General features: G+C 42.4%; 1 protein-coding gene across 1 annotated transcript; it reads left to right on the top strand.

Annotated features, from left to right (window-relative positions):
- The first annotated feature begins 1,538 nt into the window (after positions 1 to 1,538).
- On the top strand, positions 1,539 to 5,020 carry LOC147447932 (uncharacterized). The gene is made up of 6 exons (XM_086524454.1): positions 1,539 to 3,485; positions 3,609 to 3,814; positions 3,901 to 4,028; positions 4,110 to 4,218; positions 4,857 to 4,886; positions 4,992 to 5,020. The coding sequence occupies exons 2-6, from the start codon at positions 3,766 to 3,768 to the stop codon at positions 5,018 to 5,020; spliced, it is 345 nt and encodes a 114-aa protein (XP_086380580.1). The 5' UTR covers positions 1,539 to 3,485; positions 3,609 to 3,765.
- The last annotated feature ends 11,529 nt before the right edge of the window (positions 5,021 to 16,549 follow it).

The following is a 16,549-nucleotide window of genomic DNA, read 5'->3' on the forward strand; positions in this document are numbered from 1 at the left end:
AGCACATGGAGCCTTTTCAGTCACCAAAACTTTGTTACTTTTGTGGTTGGATTCCCTTACCTAGTACCATTTGATGCAGCCTTATCAGTCAAGGGTCGCAAGATCGACCCCTCCTCTTCATCCATCAGCACCACTGCTATGATCAGTGGTAACTTTCTATCTGTGATCATGTTCGAGAACTTGATGATATCTTCCTCCATGGATAGAATCTGAGTCTCCATTGCTTTCCCGACGACGGAGCGACCTTTCGAGGAAGGGGAAAAAGGATAATATTCGCCTAAAAGTTGTCTAGGGTTGCGAGGGTGCCTTGCGAGGTGCACGCGAGCAGGGAGATTCATGGTGGTCTGCGACAGGGAGGGTCTGGTGGCTTGCGGATGCAGAGTGGTGGATGCGGCGGGAAAATGGCTTCACGAGATGAGCTGGGCGTGCTCCGGGAGGGGGGGCCCTACAGTTCTGCCCTGCATATGGGCCGCTGTCTCTTTTCCTCCCCCATCTTTTTGGCTTACCTGGAGTGAACACCCTTCGGGCCCTCTGTGGGCACTGGGGGGGCATTTGATGCCTAGTTCTTGGTTCCCCTAGTCTGCAAGGCTGGTGGCAATGCACAAGCTTGTTGGTGGCATCGCTAGTCGGGGTGGAAGGGGCTGGGCTCCCGTTAAAGCCCGTGTTGGTTGCGATCAGATCTGGTGGCTTGGGCGAATAGAGGTCTCTATGGTCCTTCTCCGCAGGGAGTTGGTTTGGCTTGTGCTTTGATCTTCTTGTCTTCTCTACAAGTTACAAGGCAATGGGCCATCCGGTGGTAGCGGTCGCTTGTTGGTGGCAGCTCGAGATCTCATGATGGTGATGGGGACATTGGGCCTTGCCCTGTGGGCTTTATTCGATACACTTGGTATTGTCTATATGTTTTTGGGGATGGCCTCCCATGTTTGGCCGATGTATATGTTGCTAATTGTGTTTTGATGATGCCCTGGCTCAGTTTGTGAGCAGGGCTTGCTATGTATATTTTTTGATTTATTCAATCTTACTTTGTGGTCAGTTTTGCACCAAAAGAAGGGTTAAAATTTGGGTGGTTGGTGGGGAGGGGGGGGGCAAAAGCCCAATATCTAAAGAGCTGGTGCGGGTTAAAGTAGCCCAAAATAACCGTGATGAATAAGCACCAGAAGAAATGGCGCTAATGCGCAAATGACCTTATTGAAGGAGGTCGATACAAAAGCGATTATTATCAAAGTTAATAATCGTGCCTATCACCTGCAACAACTAGGAGGGGACAATGGGAATACGCAGTCTGGCATGGGCTCTAGCACAACTGGTTACGGATAGAGAAACTTGACAATAAGCACGATAATTATTGGAGAAGAAGATGCTACTGAGACAAGAACAAAAAGCCACCCTGAGGACTATATAACACATAGCATTTGTGGGGGGGGGGGTTAAGGGTATCAAGGGTAGGGAACTGGATGGAGGCTTATCGAGGGGATCTGGGCCATGCATACCTTAAAAACTAAACCTGGATAGCGGGGGGTCTGGGCATGCTGGCTAAATTCAAAACTTGGACCAGGGGACGCTTGGTGACTATTGGTTGGTTGCATGGCGAGCTCGCGAGTGGAGGGGATACGGGGGTTTGGCGGGGAGAAGGGCCTTACAAAATCTTGCGCGAGTTACATGCAATAAATTACTGGTATCCTATCATCGCTCAAGCTCGGCATTGTTTGAGGCCCAAGCGGACAAGTAGGCATCGAAGTTGAGCGCAATCCCTTTTTTTGCTGAAGGTTTGGATACATGCAAGCTTCTTTGTATGGTTCCATGCATGTTTTCTGCCAGCATGGATAAGCTCGACCATGGGGTTCTACACGAGCTTGGCCATGCCATTCTTGAAAACCCATAATGGGGAAAAGGTTTGCCTTGCAATTGAGTTGAGTGAATCCTTAGTTAGGGAAAGGGAGTCCGGTGTGTGTGTGTGTGTGTGTGTGTGTGTGTGTGAGGACAATAGAGGGAAAAGCAATGAGCGTCAAACCCACACATCTAAGATGAGTGTGCCCCTACATTCTTTTAGCAATCTTTGTCACAATGTGTTGAGGTTATTCCCTACATTTTCCAAAAGCTAAAGTATTCAAGGGGGATGAATTGGTTGATCAGAAGTTCATGGGTTGCAACTTTGAATTTCTTATTATTGTCATGCTTATGGTTTCCCACATTTGATGAGCTAATTTGGCTTGAGGTTATGTCATTTTTTAACATATAGTACCCAGGGGATGGCTCGCTCACCTGCAAAGAGAACATGGCAACGGGGCGGTTGCTCTCGCATCACAAGAGCAAGCACACATGAATGGGAAGTAGGAAAGGCCAATGTATCACCAAAGGCAAAGAGTGGGGAGGAGGTCCAGCATGCGGAGAAGTTCGAGAAGGTGGACATAGCCCAAGAGCAAGAAGAGGGACCCTTGTGTCATGAGGAGAGCTTCACTACTCCTGCTACATCTCCTCATGTAGAAGGGGCTACTTCTCAACCAAGGAGAAGTCCACGGAAGCACACCTTGCCTGAGATGGGCACACCCTCGAGCCTAAACATCCATCTGTGAAAGAAGTGGTGGGCTCAAGGGAATGTGGAGTTGAGGCCAAGCAAGTGGCTGAGGATGCAGCAAAGGCAGAAGCACAAGAGGTATTTGAGGATCTTGCAAAGCAAGAAGAGGCAGTCAGCATCCAACATCCGAAAGTCTATCTAGAGATTGAGCTCTCTGATGGACGGCTGGCACGCAAATGCCACGCAAGTGCGTATTGCCCAAAGCAATCGACCTTCATCTTCAAAAGATTGCGGATGATGTCTCACCTCAAGCCTTTCCATGGAATCACTGTAGAGATTGAAAAGCACCCTAGAGGTCGCCCCCTCCACAAAGAAGCTGAGAGAAGATCAAACCTCATGCCCAATCCGGAAGTGAAAGCTTGGCATAAAGCAGCTTTAAAAAGATTTGGTGGCAAGGATAAGAAGTTTAGGCAAAATTGTAAAAGGTATCAACGCATCATGCGCATACAAGCTCACCAACTATGGAAGGACCTCGGAAATCAGTATAAGCACATGTCAGAGACTGCTTTTATTAAGGAATTTGTGGCTGGGAAGATGCAAGACTACATGGCAGCCAAGGCTCTCCGGCTGGCAGAAATTCAAAAGCGCATTGATGAAGGTTACAACGCACATGTAAGTTTTTGATTTTTCTAATTTGATTTTCTTTTGTCATCAATTTTTATGTTATGTTTACACACCATGTTTGATTAATTTATTTCTACTAATTCTCTAACTACTATGCTATGGACATTCATAGAAGAGGATGCATGATATTCCTCCTTGGCTTGAGGTAGCCTTGGAGAACACTGACAAGGAGGACCCTTTCTAGTATGCTCCCAAAGGAGAGGACAACAATGAGAATTATGAAGACAAGAGAGAAGAGGGCCTAGGACTTGCAGAGACATTAAGAAATCTTAAGCTCAATGAGGATGTATGTGTCTAGGATTTGTAACTTTTGCTTTTTTGTGCATAAGTAATTTTATAAAGGTGTTGAGATCTCTGAAATAAACTCCAGCATGCTGATGTGTTCTAATAAATGTGCATTCCTTTCTAGCCTACATTGCTTGCAACTCCAACAAAGAAAAAGCTTCCAGTTCAAAGAGGGAAGACACGAGAGAAAGCTATTGAAATATGCTCCCCCAATGATAACTCTTTGTCGGCTCTCCTATTTTATGTCGGTAATAACCAGCTGACACTTGAAAAAATAGGCCATGAAATCAGCCCTGCCACTACGACACGTAGTAATCGGGCCTTATACAGGTGGCTTTTGTCAACCATCCCTATGTTCATAGTTTTCTAATTGTTTGATACTCACTATGTTCATGATTGTGGCATGTTGGATGTAGATTCTCTTCACATGTGCCTATGTTGCTTAACTCTCTTTGCTTTAGCGTACGAGTGGACATTGATGAGCATACTTCATGCTTCATCTTATCGAATAAAGCATCACACGCACGATGAATCTATTTGCAATGTAATCACCGCCATGTTTTTGTTATTGAGTTGGTATGCATTGTGGTGAGCAGCAATGTGCTTAACATACACACTTTTACAGGTGGATGAAGTACACACTAGGCTCAGATGTCCTCGTGCAAGTGATGCTTGTGGACTCTATGTGGTATTCTGTTGTGGATGCTACTATGGGCAAGCGAGATTCCATGCGGGTCTTACATAACTTCTTTGGGGAGAGGGACTTTGGTGAATGCGTGCTTACATTTTTTCCAATCATTTATAGGTGGTTTGTAAGGAGAGGACAAAGGACTGCTAGGTATGCTACATTGTGGCCTCTCATTGACATGCTGATGTTGTCTCTCTTTGCAACAGGGAGCACTATACATGTTGTGCTATGTATCTTGCCACACATGCAAAGATTGTAGGGCTACGTTGGAGAAAGAACCACATTCTCTACTATGATCCACTTGGGTGCACAACCATGATGGATATTGTACCTTTTTTGCATAGGTACATGGGTTGACTTTGTTCATCATAGCTTGGGGAGGTCAGTATATGAAACAAGTTGATATGGCTATCAATGGATTTTTATCTTGCTTGTTATGAATGCAATGCAATGGAGGCGATGGCCCAAGGAGTAAAAGCTCATGATGTCCAATATGCATTGCTTAAACCTGCCCACATAATTTGAGTTAAAAGTGTTGAAAGTATGTCTCCTTGTGCTCTCTCATGCTTGGAAAATTTAGGGCATATTAGTCATGTTAATGGTTTGATGCTGCAGGGCCCAATTAAGCCAAATGCAATTGACTGTGGGTTTTATGTCATGGCTACCATTCGTTACATAATTCAGTCTTGCTTGCAGGAGAAGAGCAAAAGCTGGGTATGCTAGTGTGTGTGTTGAGTGCTGACTTTCTACATATGCATCTGGATATTCATCGCCTTTCTAATTTCCTTCAATCCTCTTCTGTTTGTCGATGTTGTGCAGGTGAAGAAGACATGGTTCAGACAAAATGATGTGCTAGCATTGAGGCAAAGCCTCCATAGTTGGTGCTTAGACGTAGTGGGGGTGGGGGGGGGGGGGGGGGGGGGGGGGGGGGGGGAATGAGATTATGGATGGTTTTATGCGTTGCATTTTGCGCTGAAGGGAGCCAGGTCTATGGCCCGTTTTGTAACAACCTTTAATGCATGACACTTTATGTATGACCGGGTTTAGGGCGAGGTTTTGTGTCAGCCTACGCACAATGGTTTTGTATCCACCTACATGCAATGTCCGGGGTTTGTGTCGACTAAAGTATGTATGGCAAGTTTTATGGTGCAATGTTATGTTCCATGTTTATGGTCCATGTCCTCAGGTCGATGTTGACGTTTTTGGTGCAATGTTCAAAAGAAAGTAAATCATTGGCTAGTGATTATGTTTATGTGGGCTTGTTTATGGCTACATCCGAGATCCATGTTTTGTCTATGTTTATGGATATGTGCAGGTCTAGGACTATGTTTGGGTTTAGTTAGATGTATGGGGGAAGTGGCCATGTTTATGTATACACGCAGGTTTATGGCTATGTCCGGGTTTATTTATGTTTACAAGTTTATGGCTACATCCAGGTTTAGTTAGATCCGGGGCTAGTGACCATGTTTGTTTATGTTTGCAGGTTTATCTCCACATTTGGGTTCAGTTAGGTGTATGTGGAGAGTGGCTAGTGCTTATGTTGTAATCAGGCCGTATATTTGGTCCATCACGGGATTGTCTGTGTAGGATTGTTTTTAGCAGGAGGGTTTTTTCCATCAGAGTTTTATGCTTGAGCTCAAACCCCAAATTCCTCATCCATTTCTAGACATGCATCTAGTCGAGTTAAATTCCTCGACAACAACCCAGCTTTAGTGGTTTTGTTTGCATCATCGATCTAGCAACCTTTTTGCAAGCTTGTATGTATGTATGTATGGCTTATGGTTGCAATACATTTTGAGTCTCCTATAGCTGATCATGTAACACAAATGGCTTAATCAATTTTTATGGTCATGCTTTTTGTGACGTTTATGGTGAGGTTTGATTATTATTTCTTGTTGAGTTTATGGCAAGGTCCAGTTGTGTTTATGGAGACTCCCCGATTACTGGTGTTATGGCGAGGTTCGATTACTATTTTTTGTTGAGTAGTCTTGTATAGTCTACTTGTGTCTATGGCGACTCGTTATTGGTGTTATGGGGTTGGAATGAGATGATGGTTGGTTTTATGTGTTGCATTTTGCCGTAAAGGGAACCAAGTCTATGGCCATGGCTCAATTTTGTAACAATATTTTATGGCATGAAGCTTTTATGTCTGACCAGGTTTATGGCGAGGTTTTGTATTGGCCTATGTACATTGGGGTGGTTTTGTATCGGATGCCTACATGCAATGTTCGCAATTTTTGGTGCAATGTCCTCATTTTGTGTCGACTAAAGTATTTGTGGTGATTTTTTGGTGCAATGTTCCACATTTATAGTGTATGTGCTCAGTTTTGGGCTGGTTTATGGCTATGTCCAAGAGCCATGTATAAACGTCTACGTGCTCAATTTTGGGCTTGTTTATTATGGCTATGTCCAAGATACGGCCATGTGTTGTCCAGGTTTACTGGCTAAGTGCATGTTCAAGGCTATGTCCGGGTTTAGTTTTGGATGTATGGTCAGCGGCCATGTTTATTTTTGTTTGTAGGTTTATGGCTACGTTCGGGTTTAGTGATCGGCTATCATTTTCACTTATGTTTGCAGGTTTATGGCAAGGTCCGGGTTTAGTTATTATATTTATGTGGTACTCTTTGATAAGCCAATGTTTATGTGGATATTAGTGATCCAGCAACCTTTGTTTATACTGATGCATTCCGACCAAAATTTATCATTTTTTATCTGGTACTCATGTATATATGACTTATGGCGATTTTGGGCAGTGAAGGTTTAATCTTTTGGTTTCGAGTTTGGCTCCAAGTTTAATAAGGTTGCAGTCCATTTTGAGTCTCCTATAACTAATCATGTAACACAAATGGCTCGCTCAATTTAATGTTTAGGACGAGGTTCGATATTACTTTCTCCTGAGTTTATGACAAGTCTTGTATATGGTGTTATGGTGAGGTCCGGTTGGTGTTTTTATGGCATGATGTCGAGCTTATGGGCGAGGCCAAGTTGTTACCATGCTTTTGTCGAGTTTATGGACGCGGCCCAAGGTTTATGACAAGGATCAATTGGTGTTTGTGGCGACTCTATGTTTATGGTATTATGGCGAGGTTTGTTTTTAGTGTCATGCTGAATGTGTGTGTGTTTATGGTGAAGTCATGTTGGATGTGTGTGAGCATTTGGCAATCATTTTATGGTCATGTCTAAGATTATGGCAAGGTCCCATTGTGTATGGAAACTATAAGGACCATTCCGAGGCTGATCTGAAAGATGCAAGACCTGGCAAAATTGAGAGCAAAATCAGAATCCCAAAATTGGTAAAATCATATGTACATGGCTGATGTGCACACATCCAAAACCTAGCAAAATCCCCATCAAGATCAGTTGAAGCATGACCCTTTTGGGCTCAACCTGCAACCCTATATAGAGATGCAAGACCTGGGAAAAGCCAAAGAAAACTCAGTCCATGAGCTTGTTGTCAACCACCTGGCAAAAGCCTTGTGTTGATGCGTTATGGTTTCATTTTGGTGATATCAAAGAGACAACACTTCATTGTTGCGACCACTTAAGAGCGATAAAGAACAAAAAACCAGATTAAGACAACCCAAATGAACTTTAGGATATCTACAAACTAGTCTAGCTTCTTGGGGACTACACATCATATCAATCTAATTGTTACAAAAACACATATATTGCAATTGTCCAAGTCATGTTCACAAAACATACATAGCTTGCAAAGTTTCAATGAGGCATGACATATGAGGATGACCCTAAACCGCACGCAAGTCATATAAAAGTAATTCCTGTCTGCGAGGCATAGACCTTCTCGTATATTCGTCCATCATCAAGATTCACGGTGAGATGCCGTTCACAAACAATCAATATGCGATACCTCGTGGTCACATGCTATAATAGAACCATTGGCCGGGTTCTCTCCATCCCATAATTGTATAAGGTGGTTCATGATCTGGGAAGTTGAATTTGCAGACAAGTGCTTTTGAGATAGAGAGAGCAAAGCATGGCATGTATGGCAACATACTATATTTGAGTCATCAACAAGAAGAGTTTTTCTACAACACTGCCGAAAATTAACACGTCGCCATTTCTCAAAGCGCACCCGATTTCTCCCTTGCTGGTGCTTACGTTCAAGGAACCTATGTTTCTTGTTTTTTTTTGTTGTTGGGGACAGCCTTCAACTACCTCACCTATGCCATCAATGATACACGATAGCGTGCCATGCCCAAGTCATGTTTGTGTGACATTTGCCTGGATTTGTTTGATGCTACCCTTTCTTGGCAAGTTGATCTCCTCCGGCTCATGGAGATTCTCCAAGTTCTCCATAGAGATCTTTAATTTCTTAAGAGCAACCTCCTTTTGCTGCAATGTCCACTACGGTAATACATCAGCTAATTGTCGCAACAACTCCCTATATTTGTCAATACAATTGACTATCTCCATGTCAATTTGTTGCAAGTCTGGTCCAATGCCAGTCATATCAGTATCCAGTGCTTTGTCATCACATCCACTCCCTATTTCCAAGACTTGGGCTGGTTGCAAGGTTAGCCATTGCATACACGCTATCCACAATAGGTAAAATTGCATGAAGCATTGGAAATAGGTTTGAAGTACTAACCAAAGCCCACATGATGCTTGCATTGGGAGGACCGATCTGGAAAATCACAGTACAAGGATTGCATGCTCACATGGTACCAAGAGTCCGATGTCATGCTTTGAATCTTGAAGAGTAATGTAGATTCGTTCACCACTTGAAAAGTTTTAGGATTAGTCTTGTATCGTTGACATAGCTTCTCCCCAGCAGCTAGTGCCTTTGTTGCACTCTTGCTTGAACCATACACAGCAAATCATCCAGAATCTGTTTTCAATGAACATGCCATGAACTTTACTAAGAGGTAGATCAAAGAGAAAGTCCAAGGAGTGGGACAATAGCTCACCTAGCTCTTGCTTTTTCTTGAAGAACTCCAAGAGATTTCCTCCCATCTAGCTTCCACTCCATATTGCCATAGTCCTTCCACCAGATTTGTTGTGTCCACATTGCCATGGGGGAAAAGACGTCCAAACTTCGGCCAGTGTTCATGCCATACACATGACTTTGAGCACCATCCATTGGAGACATAACACTGAATATTTTCATGATTGGAGCAATCCAGCAAGAGGAGCTAAAAGCGAGCTTCAAATTCATCCTCGGAGCTGGAGTGCATCAAGTTACACATTGAAGCTTAAACATGGTCTTGCATGTGTCTTGGCACTTGCGGCAAAAGGTTCTCCACCCAAGCCTTTTTGACATGAAACCAACAAACCAGGACATGACATGCTACTTGGACTCGTTGTCCTTCACTATGTTCAGACCAACAAGCACGATCATCTTTGATGGCGCTCAAGATGGCATTCAATTCTCCATGACATTTGTCTATCACAATTGCATTTGGTCGTATGCTGCCTATTCTTGAGAATATCATTTGGATGGTCAATTCAAGGGCAACGCTCTCCTGACATGTCCCAGGGTCACTTGTGCACATTATCAACCACAATGGAATCCCTGTACCATTTTGATTTGGCAAAACGACTGCATACAATGCCAACCCATAAACGTTTGTCTTGAATGTGATGTCCACGGGCCATGCATTATGTTGTGAGAACCGAATACACATCTGAAGCATCCAATCATCTTGAATGGTGATGATAAACGGCTTGTTGACGTCTTGCAAATCATTTGGATTGTATGGTTGCACATATGCGACCTTTCAAAAGCAACAAGAAACTAAATAAGGACATAACAAAAAGGAAAACATAAAAATGAAGGTAAGGCACTCCAAAGTACCTTCCCTGCGGCTTGTAACTTCAGAGCCTCCATGTACATTGCAGACCAATCATTCCTAGATGCATGTCCTAGAGGAAAACAAAATGGTTAAGTAATTAAAGGGGTGATAGGAAAAGAAACTTATCTTACTACCTTCATGCCGTAGGCTATTTGCCAATTGTTGGACCTCCTTTGAGATCATGAAGAATCAAAAAGTTGTGCGATCTAACAAGGATGCTCTTTGCATGTGGAATTTTTATTTTGAAACTGGCATTTTGGCAACATGGCGACATGTTCCAACATCAAAATAATCCTCCATGAAACATTGAAGCACACTTGGATGAATAGGTAGATGATATAAGTCAGCCGAGAGCCAGGAACATGGCCCTCATGCGTAGCATGAAGCAAAATGGTGACCTCATGAACTCCCTCACTGAATTGCACCTATGCCTTGAAAGGACATACACACTTCTTCATTTTCCTCTCTCTGTGCTTGTTTTTTCCATGATGCCTTCTTGAACCACCACGATGGCAGACATAGTAGTCCTCTACCTTACCTTTGCCTACCTTGGCTAATCTTATCTTAACAAGCCTAACTTTATGGTTTATCATAATACTCTCCAACACATCACACACATGAAATGTATCTGTAATAAATTTTTCACTCGGAGTTTTCTCACCGGCATTGCCCTTCCCTCCAACCTTTTGAAACATAAGCGGTTCATATTGGAGGATAGGATCCTTCTTACATAATTGACAATTTCTAATCGCATCTCTAATGAATGAAGTAGGTATGCCATGCCTTTTGATATCTGTGCACCATGAAGTTTTCACATGATTCATAGTTTCCAACATGCTCAAGTGAGCCCCTTGCTGGTCAATGTGACATTGTTTTGTAATGGTTGTCCACTCCTCTTTTGGTGCAATGGATTTTGGAGGGACACCCTTCAAGAAGATCCTAATTGATCCATGCCGAGGGGATCCTCGGATCACAAGATTGTCCTTGATCTTGTTCCACCATTTTACATCATGCATGCCGACATTGTGCAGCATACCCAATGTTGGCTTACAAATCCTTTGAAGATGTAATAGCATAAGGTCATAGCTCTCCCACGAAAAGCTAAAGAAATGGTAAGAAGCATGCAACTCCGGGTCAAAATATTGGGTCACGGGTTTCTCCTATAATGGAAATTGCCTATGAACTTTGGAAGAGCGGAATTAGGAAATTAGGTGAAGCACTTTTAAGAGATTACTTTGTGAGCATAGCGGGTGAACTTAGTTGATCGTAGCAACATAAACATGGTACTTAGTTAACTTGGCATGAACAATACTTTTGCAAGAGAGAGAGAGTTTAGAGAACATGACATATTTGAGGACCGGATTCATATGGAGCTGGTCCCCCCTCCAATAGGCATCTTTATTATAGTTTCTCCCATCAAGAGAGACTTGGTACAATACAATCTTTGTGTTCCTTGTGACCTAGGTGATGCAATGAAGATGGAAAGCTTCATGCATCACAAATATAACATAAACTTGAAGAAAGCATTAACTATCCCAAGGCCTCAAACACCTTCAAAGGTGGAGAGAGCTAGCAGGGAATGAGGATAGGGAAGAGGAAGAAGAAACATTCCATAGGAGGAAGAAATAGTTCCTCATTTATCATTACTCTTCTTGCTAGCATACATAATAGCATAGTAATGGAGATGGAGAAGATGGAAAGCTTAACCATTGAATCATGGCTCTTGGTTGGATTTGCATTCCATAGCCAAGAGTTTTGGTGTAGGCTTTCACTCTCACAAGCTTGGAGAAGTAGGTGGTGTTCCTCAACTTTCACCAAGAGAGAATGGTGTCCCAAATGAGTGTGTGTGATGGTGTATATCCCTCTAGCACCCCCCCTCCTTGCTTTGGGCGGTGGAGACTTTTCCACATGCTGCAGGCTCATTGGATCCCTCTCCCCCTGGCCAATCACATGTAGCATGCAGTCAAGTACATGGGTAGACTTTTGAAAAATGTCCTCCTTACCCTTTAGAGAGAGAGAGAGCTTGAAAATATCTAGATATTTGTTTGATGGAAGTAGAAGCTCATTGGACCCCTCTTTAGCCCAACCAATAGCATTCAAGCACACCATGTGGTTAAGCTTAGTGAAAGTCAGACATGTGTCCCATGTGCTCTTTTAGAATTCTCCTAACCTTGAGATTTTTATGCATAGGAGGTTTCTCAAGCAACTTCCTCATTAAGTGAGTAGGTTCTCTTTTTGACTCAAGCATCTTACCCCCCATGCATAGGAAGCTTCTCAAGCAACTTCCTCATTGAATGTGACAAGTACCTCAAGTACCTTAGTCATCAAGCATGACAAGCACCTTAGGTGGAGTTCCCACCTCAAGCACAGCCCTAGCTTGCTTAAGGTTACCACCTCAAGCACAACCCTAGCTTGCCTAAGTTTATGTCGGGTTCCCACCTCAAGCACAGCCCTAGCTTGCTTAAGGTTCCCACCTCAATCACAGCCCTAGCTTGCTTAAGGTCAAAATGACTTTTAACATAACCATTGGAGGTCTTTAATGAAGCTAACCCTAAGGTCTTTTAAGCTTCATTAGTTAACCTTGCTCTTTGACAGACCATCTCTCATTTGGGTCCCTTTACCATTGGCCCCGTGTTAAGATAGATCCTTAAGCACATGTCTATATTCTAACCCTTGTTCCGGTTTATTATCCCATATTAAATGGTCAGTTTAATATGAGAAAATCATTTGGGTTGGTTAGATATTAGATTTTTAATGACATTACCTCTCTCTTGAAGTCATAGTCGTCCTCGACTATGAGGTAAAAGAGATAAAGGCAGAGTCATTAGTCAATTTGTCTTGGCGGGAAGAGGATCCCTTTTTACCCTACGACATCATTCCAAGATGGATGACTAATCCATTTGGTGCTTGGGAGACATAGCTGCCGCAAGCATGTCTGCTCTTTAGTCCATTTCATCCTCCCAAGTAGAGTGAAAAATTCTAATGGTGTTTGAGAGATGTCGCCATCCCAAACATGATTCTTAGTATGCATACTACTTAAATTTGTGCACAATAAAGAGAGAATTAGTCTTTAAGACAAAAACATTAATCCTTTAAAAGAAATATGTACATTTGGTTACTCTAATGTAGCATTGTAAGCGTTGACAAGGTTCATACTATCCTAAAGCTGGATTCCTTGCATCCATCTAGCATCTTCAAAAGGTTAAGTTTTGAACTTAATAAGATACCGTCAGATAATCTTACCATGTCGTAGTACCTTGTCTTCATGCCGAAAGATAGCTTCGGGTTGTAGTACCTCTTCTTGATCTTTGATTTCGGGAGGGTCTTCAATAATTGGTTCATTTGGAGGCTCTCCTTTGTAGGGCTTGAGTAGACTCACATAAAAAGCAATGTGTATGAGCCAATGGTTAGGTAGCTTGAGTTGATAAGACACTTCATTGATTGGCTTCAAAATTTGAAAAGAACCATAGTATCTTTTTGCTAGTTTAGCATAATACTTTTGATGGCCCGTAGGAAATTTTTGCCCGTCGTTTGCCTCAATCGAGCCTTAGGAAACTTAAGTAAGACCCAATCATTTTCTTTGAACGTTAAAACCCTTCTATGATTGTCAGTAGCAGCTTTTTTCCTTAGTTGGGAGATGGATATAGCCTCCTTAATCTTTTGAAAAGATGTTTGTAGGTCACGGCTATACTCATCGGCAGCGAAGACCTTCCCATGTACTTTAAGTAGCAAGGGACTTTTAGGTCTTCCTTCTATGATTTCAAAAGGTGCTTTTCCCGTAGAGGTATGGATAGTATTATTATACGCATACTCTACAAGAGGTAAGTACTTTTCCCATTGTGAGCGTTGATCTACTTTTGTAACATAGATCTTTAGTAGATCAAGAATCGTAAGATTGGCTATCTCACTTTGGCCATCCGTTTGTGGGTGACTCAAGCCGAAGAGAAACCCAATCTTGTACCTAGATGTTGGAAGAGGCCTTTCCAAAAATTACTGGTCATTCTAGGATCTCTATCTAACACGATGGATGTTGGCTATCCATGGTGTTTGAAAATCTGTGATATGAAGAGAGTTGCCATTTGGTATGCCTTAATAGTATTCTTGACAGGGATAAAGTGTGCTTGCTTGCTAAACCTGTCAACTATTGTCCATATTCCCATATTCCCATGGATCCATGGATATAATCTCCCATGGTGAATTAGGAATTGGCAATGGCTGGAGTAATCCAAGTTGCTTCCCTCTATCATACTTGGTCTTTTGGCATACTACACATTTTGAAACATACTCTTGTATGTCCACTTTCATGGTAGGCCAATAAAAGTACGTCTCTACTCCTCAAAGAGTAGGTTGAATGCCTCTATGCCCCGCATAGGCAGGGGCATGGGATTAATACATGAATTTCTCACGAAGGGAGTGGGTAACAGATAGTCTATTGCCATGGAGAAGATAACCATCCTGCAAGGTGAACGGTTCCTCTTTCTTCCCCAAAGCAAGGGCTAACATTATATCCTTAAAGTTAGGGTCAGTAGCCTACTCATCTATCATTGAAGATAGATCATTGTGAGTTGCTATTGACACAGCATTAACTTTTGGTCGTCGCAAAAGTGCATCATCCACTTGATTGTGCTTACTAGCAATGTGAGCAATGTGGAAATTAAATTGTGAAAGAAAATTTTCCCACCTCATTTGTTTGTCGGAAAGCTTTGTTTGCGTCATGAAGTACTTGAGACTTTGATGGTCTGTTTGTAAGATGAATGGAGTCCCCAATAGATAGTGCTTCCATGTGTCTATGGCATGTAGAACAGCTAACAACTCTTTCTCATAAATGCCTAATACCCATTCATCCGTGTTGAGCCTTCGACTCTCATATGCTATGGCATGCCCTTCTTGAAGCAAGACTGCTCCAAGGCAATCACCACAAGCATCACATTGGACCTCAAATGGCTTTGAGAGATCCGGAAGCATAAGGATTGGTTGGGAGATAAGCTTCTGTTTGAGCTTGTCAAAAGCACTTTTCTCCTTAGCAGTCCATGAATACTTAACGTTTTTCTTTGTTAAGTCATGTAATGGTCCTACTATTTGAGAGAATTTTGCTATGAAGCGTCTATAGTATGCACACATACCAATAAAGCTTCTTAGCTCATGTAGATTCCTTGGATTAGGCCATGCTTTTATTACCTCCAACTTTGATGGATCCATACGGATACCATCTCGAGAGATAATGTGACCTAAGTATTGAATCTCTTGAAGGAAAAATTCACTTTTCTTTTGATTGAGAAAAAGATTATTCTCCCTTAATGCTTGAAAAATCACTTGGAGATATTGCTTGTGTTCCTTTAAGGAATTAGAGTAGATTACAAGTGGTATAGTACGACCAGACTCATTAGCATCTATATACATATTCTTTCCCCTGTAGGTGAAGTAGATTCTCCTTTCAGGGAACTTTATGTTGGCAGCCATGCGGTTGAACCATGGTATCCCTAGGATAACATCCTCATGTTGGAGAGGAGAGATGAAGGAGTCTTCTTTGTCGACATAGCTTTGGACATGAAGCCTCAAATTCCCAATCAAGGGAGTAACGGAGGCTTGCTATCCCTTGAAAGCGGCACCGGCCATTACAGCATCTCCCATCTCAAAAGCTGGAATGCCCAACTTGGTGGCCAACTCCATTGATATGAAGTTGAGAGCAAAACCAGGGTCAAATAAGATGAAAGCATCATGCTCCCTTACCTTTCCTCAAGCATAGGAGAGAGGCGATCCTTTGCAATGAGCATCCTCTTTTGGATCTTCGATAGTGGAAGCTCTAGAAGTCTCATTGCGAGCATTTCTTTTGGGGCAAGAACGATAGCCATGTCCTTACTCCCCACACTTAAAACATTTGTGATCCTTGCGAAAAATTTCAAGGCACTCTTGAATTCCATTGGCTGTCACGGTGGAAATGTGTCTATCGTTGTTGTAAAGAACACAAGGAAGGCCCATGAAATTTCTTAACAAGTGTCAATGAGTGGACAAAAAGCCAGACACTTTTTGAAGAAAGTTTCCCAAGGAAAGCCAGATCGATATGCTGCTTAAAATAGCTCCAACCAGCAGGCAGGTAACCTTTGGGAGCTTTGTGCAGCTTGCACGTCAATTGCAATGGGACTTCGAGCATTAGTCGAAATTACCCCTCTTTTTGTATTGTACACCTTATCTTTGTAATGAGATGACTTTGCAATGACAAAATGATTAACAGTTGTGTCTATTGTGTCTATTATCCATGTGTATTAAGTTTATTGCTTCTAAACATGAAGAGTTAAATATAAATCAAATATTAAATTTTTGGGTATCTTATGGGGCAGACAAGCCTAGAAAGTGCAAAAAAAATGGTGGCCACAAGGGCGCCCAAATGGCCCATCCATCAGTTTTGGATGACCTGTTTGCACGCCCTTGTGGCTACCATTTTTTTTGCACTTTCTAGCTTTGTTTACCCCACAGGATACCAAAAAAGTTAACATATAGTGAAACCAAGTATTTATGCAACATTAAACTAGATTTTTCAAATGTCCAATGTAATTGGGCCTTTTG

The sequence above is a fragment of the Adiantum capillus-veneris genome, chromosome 11 (genome assembly GCF_014529385.1).
Source record: "Adiantum capillus-veneris isolate H3 chromosome 11, ASM1452938v2, whole genome shotgun sequence".
Lineage (NCBI taxonomy): Eukaryota > Viridiplantae > Streptophyta > Polypodiopsida > Polypodiales > Pteridaceae > Adiantum > Adiantum capillus-veneris.